Source organism: Anarhichas minor, unplaced genomic scaffold (genome assembly GCF_050575085.1).
Source record: "Anarhichas minor isolate MPS153535 unplaced genomic scaffold, ASM5057508v1 ptg000032l, whole genome shotgun sequence".
Taxonomy (NCBI): domain Eukaryota; kingdom Metazoa; phylum Chordata; class Actinopteri; order Perciformes; family Anarhichadidae; genus Anarhichas; species Anarhichas minor.
In genome coordinates this window covers 1,761,160-1,778,324 of record NW_027466478.1, presented here as the reverse complement: position 1 = coordinate 1,778,324, position 17,165 = coordinate 1,761,160, and the positions used below count along the sequence as shown (strand labels likewise).

Below are 17,165 nucleotides of genomic sequence, written 5' to 3'. Positions count from 1 at the left end.
TTAACACCAAACTACTGCACGGTGATGAATCTCTATTGTTGTCTCATGGCTGTGTTGCACAGCTCTGGATCACCGCTTACATGATTGGCCACCGGAGCGTGATGTTGGGTTGCATTTCTCCAAAAATAGAGACGGTTTCACTCTTCGCTGCTGCATTTCTTTCCAGCATCCCCTTCCATCACAGGTTAAAAGGTTAATTCAGAACACATCTCTGATTAAGGCAGGGGTCGGCAACCTTTACTATCCAAAGAGCCATTTTGCTCTATTTTCCACCAAATAAAATTCGTCTGGAGCTGCAAAAGCTATTTGATATCACAGCTTATAAAGTTGTATATATAGTTAGATTATATATACAAAAACTATAGTTTGTTGTATTTATGAAAATATAGAACAAGAATTAAGACAATTCTTGACATTTTATTGCAATTTTACCTGTTATAACAATATCAAACTCTTATGAAGAGGAGAGTTTGCTGCAGCAGTTGAGAAATCATCTACAGCGTGATACTTTTCAGCAAATGCTGTGTGTTTGTTCTGGAAGTGTCTTTCAACATCACATTTTTTGCACATCAAGCATACAGGTAAGCCAGCATCGTTGGCAGTGAAATCAAATGAATACGTCCACGCAGAATTAAACTCTATTTTCCTCTGCAACTTTTCTGTTTTTGGATTTATCCATTGATAGTTTACCGAGGGCGGGGGTCTGCAAATCATGATTAGCCACCTGCAGGGAAAGGCGCCTGACAGCGAAGTAATAGGATGTGATGCACATTTTAGTTGACAAAATATAAAAACATTTTTATTTAAGGTCAGGTATTACTGACCTTGTTGTCTTTACTAGCAGCTGTTGTTCAGTTAAAGTCTGCATTTCTGCAGATGAAGCAGCTGTTATTGGAGCGATTAGCGAGCAGCGTGTCCAGCGGCGTTATCAGCCCTACGGAGCGGCCGTCTGAAGTTCTGTTAACGGCTTTGAGCAACTAATCTACTTCCTGTTTACCCATCCGCATGCCCAGTGTACATGAATACTCACGGGATATTCGATTTCAGGCGTTTAAGTCTGGACGGAGATCATTTAGAAAACGATGCCTAAACACCGTGTGGACGGAGATCGTTTAAAACGAAAACGTATTAGTGTGGATGTAGACTCGGGGAGCCGCAACAGAGAATCAGAATCAGAATCAGCTTTATTGGCCATGTATGCTTATGCATACATGGAATTTGTCTCCGGTTTCCACTCCGCTCTCAATGTACAAACACCAATTTACAATAAACAAGACAATATATATATAAAGAATAAAAAAGGGCAGCAGAAAAGTAGAACGGATGTAGGTATAGACATTTAGCTATATACAATATAAGTATAAATATATATTCAAGAGAAAAAGTGTATATACAGTATATATATATATATACACATGTGAACATAAACCTATAGACAATGGCATGAATTATAAGTGGTGGTAATAGTGCAGTATAACTTATTTATTGTTCATGAGAGTGATGGCCAGTGGAAAGAAGCTGTTCCTGTGTCTGGTGGTCTTGGCGTACAGAGCCCTGTAGCGCCTACCAGAGGGGAGGAGTTGGAACAGCTTGTGTCCAGGGTGTGATGGGTCTGCAGAGATCTTTCCAGCCCGTTTCATGACTCTGGAGGTGAACAAGTCCAGGATGGAGGGTAGGCTGGAACCAATGATCCTCTCTGCAGACCTGACAATCCGTTGCAGTCTGTTCCTGTCCTGTTTGGTGGCTGATCCAAACCACACAGTGATAGAGGAACAGAGAACAGACTGGATGATGGCTGAGTAAAACAGGATCAGCAGCTCCTGAGGCAGGTTGAACTTCTTGAGCTGGCGCAGGAAGTACAACCTCTGCTGTGCCTTTTTCCAGATGGTGTTGATGTTGGAGGCCCACTTCAGGTCCTGGGAGATTGTGGATCCCAGAAACTCGAAGGTCTCCACAGCAGACACAGTGTTGTTGTGTATGGTGAGGGGGGGCAGTGTTGGGGGGCTCCTCCTGAAGTCCACTGTCATCTCCACAGTTTTGAGCTTGTTTAGCTCCAGGTTGTTCTGACTACACCAGAGGACCAGCTGTTCAACCTCCCGTCTGTACGCAGACTCATCACCGTCCCTGATGAGGCCGATGACCGTTGTGTCGTCTGCGAACTTCAGGAGCTTGACCGTTGGGTCCTCTGAGGTGCAGTCGTTGGTGTAGAGGGAGAAGAGCAGTGGGGAGAGCACACAACCCTGGGGGGCGCCAGTGCTGATAGTCCGGGTGCTAGATGTGATTTTTCCCAGCCTCACCTGCTGCGTCCTGTCAGTCAGGAAGTTAGTGATCCACTGGCAGGTGGAGGCTGGCACAGTGAGCTGGGAGAGTTTGGGTTGGAGTATTGCTGGGATGATGGTGTTGAACGCTGAGCTGAAGTCCACAAACAGAACCCTTGCATATGACCCTGGGGAGTCAAGGTGTTGCAGCATGTAGTGCAGTCCCATACTGACTGCATCATCCACCGACCTGTTTGCACGGTAGGCAAACTGCAGGGGGTCCAGCAGGGGCCCTGTGATGTCCTTCAGATGGGTCAACACCAGTTTCTCAAAGGATTTCATGACCACAGACGTCAGCGCGACGGGCCTGTAGTCATTCAATCCTGTGATGGAGGATTTCTTGGGGACCGGGATGATCGTGGAGCGTTTGAAGCAGGAGGGTACTTCACAGAGCTCCAGTGATCGGTTGAAGATCTGTGTGAAGATGGTGGCCAGCTGGTCAGCACAGACTTTCAGGCAGGAGGGTGACACACCGTCTGGGCCTGGTGCCTTCCTGGTCTTCTGTCTGTGGAAGAGCCGACTCACATCCTCCTCGCAGAACCTCAGTGCCGGTGGGGGGGTCGGTTGGAAGAGGTGAGAAGGAGGCAGGGGGTGTAGGTGGTTGTTTGATGGTGGGGGGTGTGAAAGTGGGCTTATCAAACCTGCAATAGAAACAATTCAGGTCATCAGCCAGTCGGTGATTGGCCTCAGTGGGGGGGGGGGGGGGGGGAATGGTCTCCTGTAGTTCGTGAGTACTTCCAGGCCTCTACAAACTGACGAGGGGTCGTTGGCTGAAAACCTTTTCTCCAGCTTTTCAGTGTAGCTCCTCTTAGCTACCTTGATCTCCCTCGTCAATGTGTTTCTGGCCTGGTTGTACAGGATCCTGTCCCCACTTCTGTAGGCCTCCTCCTTGGCCCGACGAAGCTGCCCGAGTTTCTCAGTAAACCAGGGTTTATTGTTATTGAATGTGCAGAAGGTTTTATTCGGCACACACATGTCCTCACAAAAACTGATGTACGATGTCACAGTGTCAGTGAGCCCATCCAGGTCTGTAGCAGCAGCCTCGAAAACACTCCAGTCAGTGCAGGCAAAGCAGGACCGTAGCTCCAGCTTTGCCTCGTTGGTCCATCTCTTCACAGTCTTCACCACAGGCTTTGCAGATTTTAATTTCTGCCTGTAGGTCGGGAGAAGATGGACCAGACAATGATCAGAGAGTCCCAGAGCTGCACGGGGGAGTGAGCGGTATGCATTCTTTATGACAGTGTAGCAGTGGTCCAGTGTGTTTTTGTCCCTGGTGCTACACTTAATATGCTGTCTGTATTTAGGCAGTTCTTTGCTGAGGTTTGCTCTGTTGAAGTCCGCAAGAACAATGAGCAGGGAGTCTGGGTGTTTGTGCTCCGTGTTGGTGATCTGCTCAGCCAGGTGTTGGAGAGCCTCGCTCACACAGGCCTGAGGTGGGATGTAGACACCGACCAGGATGAACGAGGAAAACTCCCGCGGTGAATAAAAAGGTTTGCAGTCTATGAAAAGTGTTTCTAGGTGAGGGCTGCATGATTCCTTTAACACTGACATCAGTACACCAACCTTCATTAATGTAGAAGCAGATTCCGCCTCCCCTCGTTTTCCCCGACAGCGCCGTTACGCGGTCCGCTCGGAGGAGTTGGAAGCCCGGCAGATGTAGTGCGCTGTCCGGGATGTGCTCACCGAGCCAGGTTTCAGTGAAGCACAGGGCGGCGGATCTGCTAAAGTCCGTGTTTGCTTTGTTGAGGAGCAGCAGCTCATCCATCTTGTTAGCCAGAGAGCGGACGTTCGCCAGGTGAATTGACGGGAGCGCAGTTCTGAGTCCCCGTCGGCGCAGGTTAACGAGCGCTCCTGCTCGCTTCCCTCGTCGGCGTCTCCGATAAATTCCGAGTAGAGCAGCTGCTCCCCCAACTAAAATCTCTGAAAAACTCTCTGGTTCGATGAGATGCGGCGAAAAAGTTTGGCCAGTGAATAGACGGATGTTTAAGAGTTCCTCTCTGCTGAATGTGATCAGAGAGGGAGAGCTGGAAACAAGACAAATGAACAAAAACAGAAAAAGTACGAGAGAGCGCAGTACCGAGGCTGCCATCTGCGGCGCCATCTTGAAGGGGCTGAAGAGCCGCATGCGGCTCCGGAGCCGCAGGTTGCCGACCCCTGGATTAAGGGATTGCCTCCACACGGCTCTCAACATGAGGAAGGCTGAGCCGGCGGCTGGCACCACAAACAGGGCCCTGTTTCAGAAAGTGGGTTTAGAGATACTCTCCCTGAGATGAGGGACACTCTGGGTTTTTAGGCCCAGAAGGAGAGGTAACTTAATCTCTAGATCTGTTACCATGGTAACCCATCGTGACTCTGTGTACACAGCTGATGTCTGCCATCACTGATGGAACAAAATCGTTAGAATAGTGAGTGAGCAGCTGTAGAATGTAGTTTTCTAAAAAGGTCTTGTTTTAACAGCATTTCAGTGACAGTATTGAACTTCATTTGTTGATGAAATAAAGTCACTGAAGGCTGTGGAGTCAAGACCCAAAAATGATGTCTAACATTAAAAAAATGCACCGGATTTGAACCTTTAAATCATCAAACATATTATCACTGGATCATGTCTCTCGATCTATATATGCTTTAATCTTTCATTATATTTGTTCGCTATCTGACTCTCGTGTTTTATCCCCGTCAGATAAAAGCTGAACAAATATATTATAAATGTAAATACTGAATGAAACTTTTGTTTTCACCCATTGACACTTTCCCCCTACGGCTCTTGTTTAAAGATAAATGTGCACAGTCCACATGCATTAATATCTCTACGTCCACTAGACTACAATGGAGGCTCTGCCTGTTATTTACCTGTTGCCATGGTGAATCGTTGTATCAGAGCTCCATTGATGATGGCTTAATTCAGAGTGAACAAACTCTGATCAGCTGTTCTGGAACCGACAACTCAAAGTTCCCCATCTCATGGTTAGACAAGTCAGAGTTTGATTTTAGATGAAATTTGAATGTAAAACTATTTGAATAAATATGAAAGCTGACGAATAAATGTGATCAGAAATATCTCAGATATCAGGCATTTTATTTACCTTTGGCTCTGCTGCACTTCAAATAGCCGGTTCTAAAACTGAAGTGTAGACCTGATGCGACCACAACTCACCTGTCTTTTATATATATATATATATATATATATATATATATATATATATATATATATATATAAAAAAAAGACAGGTGAGTATATACACACACAGTTGCGTGAAAAAGTGTTTGCCCCCTTCCTGATTTCTTATTTTTTTGCATGTTTGTCACACTTAAATGTTTCAGATCATCAAACAAATTTAAATATTAGACAAAGATAACACAAGTAAACACAAAATGCAGTTTTTAAATGAAGGTTTTTATTATTAAGAAAAAAAAAAAATCCAAACCTACATGGCCCTGTGTGAAAAAGTGATCGCCCCCCCCCTGTTAAAACATAAATTAACTGTGGTTTATCACATCTTTGGAAAGCTGAGTTTAATTTCTCTAGCCACACCCAGGCCTGATTACTGCCACACCTGTTCTCAATCAAGAAATCACTTAAATAGGACCTGCCTGACAAGTGAGGATTTTTTTTTTTTCTTAATAATAAAAACCTTCATTTAAAAACTGCATTTTGTGTTTACTTGTGTTATCTTTGTCTAATATTTAAATTTGGTTGATGATCTGAAACATTTAAGTGTGACAAACATGCAAAAAAATAAGAAATCAGGAAGGGGGCAAACACTTTTTCACACATCTATCTATATATATATATAGCTAGCTATATATATATATATATATATATATATATATATATATATATAGCTATATATATATATATATATATATATAGCTAGCTATATAAATATAGCTAGCTATATATATATATAGATATATATATAGCTAGCTATATATATATATATATAGCTATATATATAGCTATCTATATATATATATATATAGCTATATATATAGCTATCTATATATATATATATATAGCTATATATATAGCTATCTATATATATATATATATAGCTATATATATATATATATAGCTTTATATATATATATAGCTATATATATATATATATATAGCTATATATATAGCTATCTATATATATAGCTATATAGCTATATATAGCTATCTATATATATAGCTATATAGCTATATATAGCTATCTATATAGCTATATATATATATATAGCTATATATATATATATATATATATATAGCTAGCTATATATATATATAGCGCTATATATATATATATATATATAGCTAGCTATATAAATATAGCTATATATATATATATATAGCTATATATATAGCTATATATATATAGCTATATATATATAGCTATATATATAGCTATATATATATAGCTATCTATATATATATATATATATATATAGCTATATATATATAGCTATCTATATATATATATATATATATATATATATATATATATAGCTATCTATATATATATATATATATATATATATATAGCTATCTATATATATATATATATAGCTATCTATATATATATATATAGCTATATATATATATATATATATATAGCTATATATATATATATATATATATATATATAGCTATATATATATATATATATAGCTATATATATATATATATATAGCTATATATAGCTATATATAGCTATATATATATATATAGCTATATATATAGCTATATATAGCTATATATACATATAGCTATATATACATATAGCTATATATAGCTATATATAGCTATATATAGCTATATATAGCTATAGCTATATATAGCTATATATATATATAGCTATAGCTATATATAGCTATATATATAGCTATATATAGCTATATATATAGCTATATATAGCTATATATATAGCTATATATAGCTATATATATAGCTATATATAGCTATATATAGCTATATATAGCTATATATATAGCTATATATAGCTATATATATCTATATATAGCTATATATAGCTATATATATCTATATATATATATCTATATATATATATATATATATATAGATATCTATATATATATATATATATATATATATATATATATAGATATCTATATATATATATATATATATATATATAGATATCTATATATATATAGATAGCTATATATATATAGATAGCTATATATATATAGATAGCTATATATATATAGCTATATGAGCTCTGCACCTAGCTAGGACCCTGCTCTGTCACCTTTACATTTAGTGCCCACAGATGTTCATGTGGCCCGTTGAGCTGTTGTTCTCTTCGCTGTCACGTGACTAATCGATCCTCATCATTTCAATAGTCATTCATTTGAGTAACATTTCATTCAGCTGTTAGAACAAATTGTGTTTGTTAACTTGGTACTCACTCAGCTGATTAGAAATCATATATTTATCATATTTAAACTATATGAAATATCTAAACCACATATTGGTAACATTGGCTCCATCCAGCCATGTGTCAGTGTGGATCCAGTTCAGTGAACCGCTGAGCTGTGTCCCTCTTACCTCCGAACAGATGAGGCGAGAGGTGAGCTGGTAGTGATCCGATCAACAGTCGGGGACTTTCGTGCCCCCTGTCCGCCTCCTCCGGGCTGCTGCCGCCGGACTCCTGGGAGCTGTAGGCTCCGCTGCTGTTCGGAATATTAATACCGGACTGGGGTCTGGCCCCGGAGCCCCCCACATACCTGGCCCTGGCTCCGTGGTGCTGACTTGTGCTGGACGAGGCTCCGGAGGATCCGGACGCACTGTACGCATGGTACCTCACACCCCCGGCGGTAGTCCTGCTGACACTACTGCCGTTGCTGGACGAGCTAGAGGGCAGGTCCGAGCCGGAGTATGCTCTGGTCCGTCCGTTGGCAGCTGGATTAGCGGCCGGGCTGCTCTGCTTTGCCCCCATGGGAACCTCCAGTGACTCGGCTTTGAAATATTAAAGAGGCTCTCTATGAGCCACTGCGGGACAGTGCGCCAGATTTACGCCCGAGACATATGGCTTTACAGGGCACACATAACGTTGCTGGAGGTAAAGAAAAGCAGAACTAACTCTGCGTCGCTATGATCCCGTCGATATTTAGGAAACGCCAGTGGGTGAAAAGTTAAACCGGCTAGCTGTGACAAAAGCTAGCGACGTGTGTAAAACTTTAGAAGCCGTCACCATTGTATTCCGTCAGCGGTAGTTGTGGCTGTGCCGCAGGTAACGTTGATCCCTCCTCGGTTGAGCCGCCGCTGTGGACCCGCTGAGCTCCGACCGCTGGTTCCTCCTCAGTGTCCGCTCCGCCATGGCTCCTGAGCAGCATGACAGAGTAAAGAAGCGGGCTCCTCACACCTCCCCGCCTCACAACGCATTGCTCAAAGGAAGGAAGTGATGGAGGAGAAAGCCCCGCACAAAACCGTTTCATCAGCGGCAGGAGGGAGACTCGGTGCAGGCTAGCTGTCAAGCTAGCTAGCTGAGCTCACAAGCATTTCCGTTGAGAAGTTTCAAAATAAAGCCGTTGCAGTGTTTCATATAGGCAGCGTTCACAGTTCCCAATCTCCACCAAGCTGAAGAAGGTAAATACAACTAAAGAAGTTCGAATTTTAAGTTTTAGTTTTGTTAGAATTTGGAATTGTTGTTACTTATTATCCCCATTTTGAAGTGTGTACTTCGTGGTACTGCTGAGCGATATCTGATATAGTGAGTAGAACAGTTCACTTCACAGAACAAACCAAGAGTCTACATCCACACTTGACCGACTCTGTGAGGCTGCAAAGCCCTGCTTCAAGATATTGTCAGCATGCTAATATGTTCACAATGAAAATATTTTAATACTAGAAAGGTATTCAGATGAGGTTTCGGCCCTCGGGCCTTCTTCAAGATCAACAATCATAGTAAGACACGTTATATGGGCCACATCCTAATCACACATCTGATGGTGATTACATCATATTTGATGAAATTACTTCAAACTAAATGACAGGAGCCAATGTACTTTTAGTGCCCCCCTTTGGTGGTTTTCCTATGCTGTTGCATGACAACCTGTCCAGAAGTGTACTCATTCTCTCACACTCCCAGAGCTGCGAGGCGGGGTGGTGGTACTGGCCTGCTAATTTCCCCAAAATGGAAATACACTCTTGTCTCGGTTCCTCAGTTCTCCCCGTCCTCTTTCGAATTTCATGCGGTTACTGTCACTTATCCGGTCAAGCTCACCATTGCTGTTGTGTATCGCCCTCCGGGGCCTCTTGGTGAGTTCTTGGAAGATTTCGACACATTAGTCTCGCACTTCCATGACGATGGCTCAGCACTCATCCTGCTCGGAGACTTTAACATCCAGACTGATAAATTAGAACCTCTTATTTCCTTCCTCTCCTCCTTTCACCTTTTCCACTCCTCTTCTCCTCCCACCCACAAGGCTGGCAACCAGCTGGATCTTATCTTCACTAGACACTGTTCTACTGTTCTAGGGGCGATTGTGGCTAAGTGGATAGCAGGGCCGTCTTTCAATCAGAGGGTCGGCGGTTCGAGCTCCGACTCCGCTAGTCGCATGTCGATGTGTCCTTGAGCAAGACACTTAACCCCAAAATTGCTCCCGTAGCTGTGCCTACGGTGTAGAAATGTGATAGACTCTGAATTGTAAGTCGCTTTGGATAAAAGCGTCTGCTAAATGACTGTAATGTAATGTACTGCTAACCTCTCCGTCACTCCCCTCCAGCTCTCTCACCACTATTTCATGTCTTACTCCCTCTCCTCTCCCCCTGTACTTCCTCCACCTACCCGTAGTCATCTCCGCTCCCTCTCTCCGGCTGATCTTTCCTCTTCTGTTACTTCTGCTCTCCCTGACCCTGAATCCTTCTCTCTCCTATCCCCTGATACTGCTACTGACCTTCTCCTCTCCACCCTTTCCTCTTCTTTGTCCCTTCACCTCCAGGCCTGCACGGCCAACCCCACCTGCCCCATGGCTGTCGGACTCAGTGCGTACTGACAGACGGAGCCTAAGAGAGGCTGAGCGAAAATGGAGAAAAGGCAAACTCCATGGGGACCTTCTTAACTTCCAAGCTCTTCTTTCCACTTTTTCCACCACTCTTTCTATTGCTAAAGCTGAGTTCTTCCGCTCCAAAATCCTAACCTCTGCTTCCAATCCTAAAAAACTCTTTGAAACTTTCTCTTCACTTCTCCAACCCCCACCCCCTCCTCCTACTTCCCCCCTTCTCCCTGACGATTTCGCCAACTTCTTTGACAAGAAGGTAAACGATATCAGGTCCTCCTTCTCTCAGCCCCCTGGTCCCTTTCCATCCTCTCCAGCACTTCCCCAACAGCTCTCCCTCCCCTCTCCATGCCCCGTCTTATCCTATCTTGCTCCCCTCTCCCCTAACGAGGTCCTCAACCTTGTTACATCTAACCGTCCCACCACGTGCTCCCTTGACCCGATCCCCGCTTGCCTTCTCCGTTCTCTACACTGGCTACCTGTAAGAGCTCGCATCCAGTTTAAGACTCTGGTGCTAGCCTACAGGGCAGTGAAAGGAACAGCTCCTTCCTATCTCCAGGCCATGGTCAAGCCCTACACCCCCGCCCGACCACTTCGGTCTGCTGCCTCGGGGCGATTGGTTGCCCCGTCGCTCAGAGGTCCCTGCGGCCGATCGACCCGGTCGCGGCTTATTGCACTTATTGTTTTCTTATTAGTTTGTGGCACTTATTGCATTCGTTTGTTTCTGCACTGTACGTTGGCTCTGGTTTATGCTCTTAGATGCTTGTTTGAGGAAAGGAGATGCACTTATGACTTCTGGTGACTAGTAGTTCTCTCGAAAACCGATGTTGAATACACTTATTGTAAGTCGCTTTGGATAAAAGCTTCTGCTAAATGACTGTAATGTAATGTAATGTAATGTAACCTTTTTATGTTTTATGTATGTTATGGACCTGCACAAAATAGTATAAATTGGTGAAGTCCAATGAAAAGATTGGTATATATATATATATTATACAATATTCATCACTTTTGTTATGAAGTCCCTGAATAAGATCTGGTGGTACCAATTACCTAATTAGAATTCACATCATCAGTTAAATAACGTCTACCTGTGCGCAATAAGTGTCACATGATCTGTCACAAGAAAACACATTTAGAGTGCCCCACATTAGTGAACTCCAAACATGTTTTGGATCTTTTTTCTGGCCCTGTGGAGTGTACTATGGACAGATACTGTGGAGCTTTCCAGCCCCAGCAGGGTTATGTTTGGTCTCTCTGTTGCCTCTCTGATTAATGTCCTCCTCACCTGCTCCGTGACCATTGGTCCTCTGTCAGCAGGTTTGTTATCGTGCCATATTTTTTCCAGGTTGTAATAATGGATTTAATGGTGCCCTATTAGATCATGTGACCGATTATGTGATACTTAGATTACACACAGGTGAACTTTACTTAATGATATGACCTTTGAAGGTAATCAGTAAAACTCCGCCAGGTAATTGAAACTGTGGAACAAATTGTTTTTCGATGTACGCTAAGGTCTGATTCCCCTCACGGCAACTCACTAGACCAAATACTTTACTATGTGGCAGCTCAAAGAGTTTCACCCACAGTGGTCTATCATTCAATGGAAATAGTCTGTCTCACACAGAGCTCATTGTCATACACATAGAGGAGGAATATCTACGCACGCCCAGTCTATGTGCATGCCCCACTTTTCACAATTTTTTGTCATTTCGAATTTTTTGAATCAAGTTTCCTTTGACTCATTTCACTTCACCAATTATGTGTATATGTGTGTGTATATATATAAATATATATAGCAAAAGTTAAAGATCGGTTCTAGATGAACATCATGAACAAAACACTTCCAGTCATAATCTAAATTGAATCCATGAAGCAGGCTCAACTTTTGCTATCATCTATTAAAATATATTCAGTATTTATGTGTAATTTTACATATTTAATTGTTCATAATCAAAAAGTTGGATGCAAAATGTAAATCTCTATATGGCAGGAGACACAGTGGCTCTTGTTATTTGTTATAAAATGAGAAATGCATGGAGCCAGAGTATGCAACTCTTTTTTCATACTCAATGAGCCAGAATCTGGAATGTGAATGTGGCTAAAAGAAAACCTGTCAGTGCTCTCTGGAGGACAAACTATGAGATAGCCCCCCCCCCACCATTTCTCAATGACATATCTTTTGCTTTCTGGTTATTTACTGGCGCCGACATATAAAACATATACAGGTGCTGGTCATATAATTAGAATATCATCAAAAAGTTGATTTATTTCACTAATTCCATTCAAAAAGTGAAACTTGTCTATTATATTCATTCATTACACACAGACTGATATATTTCAAATGTTTATTTCTTTTAATTTTGATGATTATAACTGACAACTAAGGAAAATCCCAAATTCAGTATCTCAGAAAATTAGAATATTGTGAAAAGGTTCAATATTGAAGACATCCGGTGCCACACTCTAATCAGCTAATTAACTCAAAACACCTGCAAAGGCCTTTAAATGGTCTCTCAGTCTAGTTCTGTAGGCTACACAATCATGGGGAAGACTGCTGACTTGACAGTTGTCCAAAAGACGACCATTGACACCTTGCACAAGGAGGGCAAGACACAAAAGGTCATTGCAAAAGAGGCTGGATGTTCACAGAGCTCTGTGTCCAAGCACATTAATAGAGAGGCGAAGGGAAGGAAAAGATGTGGTAGAAAAAAGTGTACAAGCAATAGGGATAACCGCACCCTGGAGAGGATTGTGAAACAAAACCGATTCAAAAATGTGGGGGAGATTCAGAAAGAGTGGACTGCAGCTGGAGTCAGTGCTTCAAGAACCACTACGCACAGACGTATGCAAGACATGGGTTTCAGCTGTCACATTCCTTGTGTCAAGCCACTCTTGAACAACAGACAGCGTCAGAAGCGTCTCGCCTGGGCTAAAGACAAAAAGGACTGGACTGCTGCTGAGTGGTCCAAAGTTATTTTCTCTGATGAAAGTAAATGTTGCATTTCCTTTGGAAATCAGGGTCCCAGAGTCTGGAGGAAGAGAGGAGAGACACACAATCCACGTTGCTTGAGGTCCAGTGTAAAGTTTCCACAGTCAGTGATGGTTTGGGGTGCCATGTCATCTGCTGGTGTTGGTCCACTGTGTTTTCTGAGGTCCAAGGTCAACGCAGCCGTATACCAGGAAGTTTTAGAGCACTTCATGCTTCCTGCTGCTGACCAACTTTATGGAGATGCAGATTTCATTTTCCAACAGGACTTGGCACCTGCACACAGTGCCAAAGCAACCAGTACCTGGTTTAAGGACCATGGTATCCCTGTTCTTAATTGGCCAGCAAACTCGCCTGACCTTAACCCCATAGAAAATCTATGGGGTATTGTGAAGAGGATGATGTGAAATGCCAGACCCAACAATGCAGAAGAGCTGAAGGCCACTATCAGAGCAACCTGGGCTCTCATAACACCTGAGCAGTGCCACAGACTGATCGACTCCATGCCACGCCGCATTGCTGCAGTAATTCAGGCAAAAGGAGCCCCAACTAAGTATTGAGTGCTGTACATGCTCATACTTTTCATGTTCATACTTTTCAGTTGGCCAAGATTTCTAAAAATCCTTTCTTTGTATTGGTCTTAAGTAATATTCAAATTTTCTGAGATACTGAATTTGGGATTTTCCTTAGTTGTCAGTTATAATCATCAAAATTAAAAGAAATAAACATTTGAAATATATCAGTCTGTGTGTAATGAATGAATATAATAGACAAGTTTCACTTTTTGAATGGAATTAGTGAAATAAATCAACTTTTTGATGATGTTTCTGAGTTATCTTGTTGTAGGCCCCTACAAGATGCCATATATACATCTGTACTGTATGGCATCTTGTATGCATGGCAACTAAAGTTAATTAACCCTGTAATGAACAATGCAGCCATATCATCATATCGAAAAAACATATACATACAAACTAGCAATGAATAATATTTCACACCATTTGAACCTGTCTAGTGTCTGGCAGCTGACTGAAGGAACTTCAAAACACTTCATGTATAAAAACACTCTGGAAAACAGATAGATGATCTACATGGCTGGTAAATGAAAGTTAAGTCAAGCCGGCTCGAGCTCAATCTGCTGCTTTGTCCAAACACTGGATATTAGAATTTACAGTGTGTTTGTAACGTTACATGATACAAAGTTCATTTAAACTGCAACTTTCATTGCATAACAACTTAATGACACACTTTGCTCCAGACGGTATACTCATTTATATTTATATTATTATAATTATATTTTCAGTTTAAGTGTCCTTGTCAAATTTCTAACTATAGGAATCTTCCATCTTGTACAACTTGATAAGGTCTTTTGCAATTTGCATCAGAAATTTACTATTTTATGTAACAATTTCACTGCATTGGGCACTTTAAATATTGTATATTCTGGGCAACCTGATCTCTAAAATCATTCTCCAGAACGGAAGTCATGCTCTTATTGTGAAATCAAAAGGGACTTTTTTTGTAGTATATATATGGAAAATTGATAGGTTTGGACGTTCAGCGTCGGCTGACGTCAGCAGCGCAGCAACGTCAATAACAGCAGAGAGCCTCGCGCTACTTTCATGGTCTTCCTCCTGAACTCCTCATCCTGATGTTTCTAAGTGACGAACAACACGCTCCACTCAGGTGGTGTTCTGTTGGCATGGTTTTGTTTTGCTACCATCTTGTTTGTGCAATTACATTCACCACATATTGTCAACAACTGCCTTCACGTCAGTACTTATTTCAGTCCTTTTCATTTTGCTTCCTGTAGTTGGAATCTGGTGCAGAGTGTTTTTAAATCACAAACAAATTGATATGATTACAAACCATTACAAACCATTCAAAAGTTATGGGTATGCATGCCAACATCAGCCACAGGTCACGAGAAAAAAAATTGGGTAAAAAAACTTACGTTTTGACGGTTTTGGCGATGAAAAACTGATTTATTCGAGCCGATTTCTGCACAGCTATGCCCGCCATGTTCTGCTGCATGTCTGTGAGTGAGATCAATGCGCTGGCGGAATGAATCACAAAATGGCAGACGATTCTGTGGGGTGGAGCAATCCATGTAGAGAGGGGGGTTCGCCCAGCATTTTGTGATTTTTAGTCAGTAAACAGACCCGGATACGATCAAACACCCCTGCATGGCTCCCGTTGGACTATCCCGCATCTAAAAATGTGTCACACAAGTAAATCGGCCTTACCAGGGTCACATAGACACACATTATGAGCCATTTATTGTTATGAATGACAGATATGACACATCATAACTGCTCAACATTATTCAAAATGGTGTCAAACTGATTTATTAGGATTATTGAACACTCTTAGTGATAAGAAAAGTGAATATATAGTTAATATTTAGTTATATAGTATATAAAATTACAGCAATATATATATACAGCAATATACAGCAATGCAACAGCTGGTTCCGAAAATCAAAATGTTGATTTTTATGACCATTTATGCTGGCCTGCTTCACTCAATCGAAGTAAAATATGTTGTGGGGACATGTAAAACGTGTTGTTCTATGACTGTGGCATGTTTTTAGGCTTGCAGCTGCATTATTTAAAAAAAAAAATGTTCAATACAAGTGCTTTTTTTCAGGCGAACCTAGAAATTTTTCAATTTGAGCTGTGCCATAAGTGTATCAGTTATTAACCAGTAACATATACACAATATTTACACAACTCAACACATCTCACAAGTGTTACCAGTATTCTAGCATCAAAATTATTAAAATAGACCTTGTAGTTAGAGCTGGGGACTCTCTTGAGTATGGCTATGCAATTTTCGAGCAGAGGCTTAAAAATAGGGCTAGGGTCCTATGAGTTAAGAAAACATACTGATTAATATTATATTCCATTTCTGCTAATAGAGCCTCCTAAATGCTAAACAGTGCTCCTTTAACTCAACCTGCAATAATATGTAACTAGAAAGGTGTACTCAGAGTGCAGATCTCCACCAGGTGTCTCTGCAACAACCACTACTGTAATCTTTGATTGAATGAATATAACCAACAGTTGGCTAAACCCCCACCTTGTGAGAATTATGAGGATACGCTTGTAAGCGGTTAACCCTCCTGTCGTGTTCGTTTCTCCCCCCTTACTTTAGTGTTCCCGGTCTGTTTTAACTGCTCTTACATTAACACAAAAACCATTAATCATCACCAAATTTTATTTTACACCTTTTTAAGCTGTAGACAATGTCTCAGACTAGTGGTTTATATGAACAACTGCTGTGAATATACAAAGAATAGACACTGAAAATGTATCGTTAAATTCCCTGATATGAATACCATTCCACATTAACCACAGCCATTGTGCACTGTTCAATAGGCATGGGCAGGTCAATAGTTGGTATCAACAATCATTTGGTACTTGTACAAAGCTTATTAGATATGAATATACAACTATTAAAACACACGAATTACAAAGTCAATATTAGCCACTAGCAGTGTGGTCCAGACTGAAATATCTCAACAAGGCATATGAACATATGAACAAATATTAATGCTCCCAAGAGGATAATCTGTCATCTGCGCAAATTTAAATTTACAAATTGTTGGTTTAGGACAAAGCTTCATGATGGAAACATACTGTTTACTCATATTTAACGATGAGGCCTCATTTTAAAGCAGACAACTAGCGTTTGGAGAAGCAGGATCAAGGTCTCAGGGAGACATTAAACAAACAAGCATTTCATCATCTGTAGAGATGTGGAATCAGGTCTTTGTGAATCGTCATTCCCACACTGATCCCATTCTTTGACCAAAATAGAGCCGTGCTACTTCAAGGTCCATAAATCTT

At 41.2% G+C, this 17,165-nt stretch overlaps 1 protein-coding gene across 6 annotated transcripts in view; it reads right to left on the bottom strand.

The window, feature by feature from the left end:
* Nucleotides 1–15,357, bottom strand: part of znrf2b (zinc and ring finger 2b) — a 70,396-nt gene extending 55,039 nt beyond the window's left edge. For 2 of the 6 annotated variants that reach the window (XR_012957584.1, XR_012957583.1), the window contains exon 1: nucleotides 15,269–15,357. Coding sequence is in view for 4 of the 6 variants with exons in the window: in XM_076105376.1 (XP_075961491.1) it covers nucleotides 7,870–8,260 (391 nt within the window). In the remaining 2 variants the exon portion in view is untranslated. Of the gene's footprint in view, nucleotides 1–7,869; nucleotides 9,132–15,268 lie in introns of those variants that run through there. The other 4 variants (XM_076105376.1, XM_076105373.1, XM_076105375.1 and 1 more) reach the window with 4 other exon arrangements.
* Nucleotides 15,358–17,165: the final 1,808 nt, after the last annotated feature.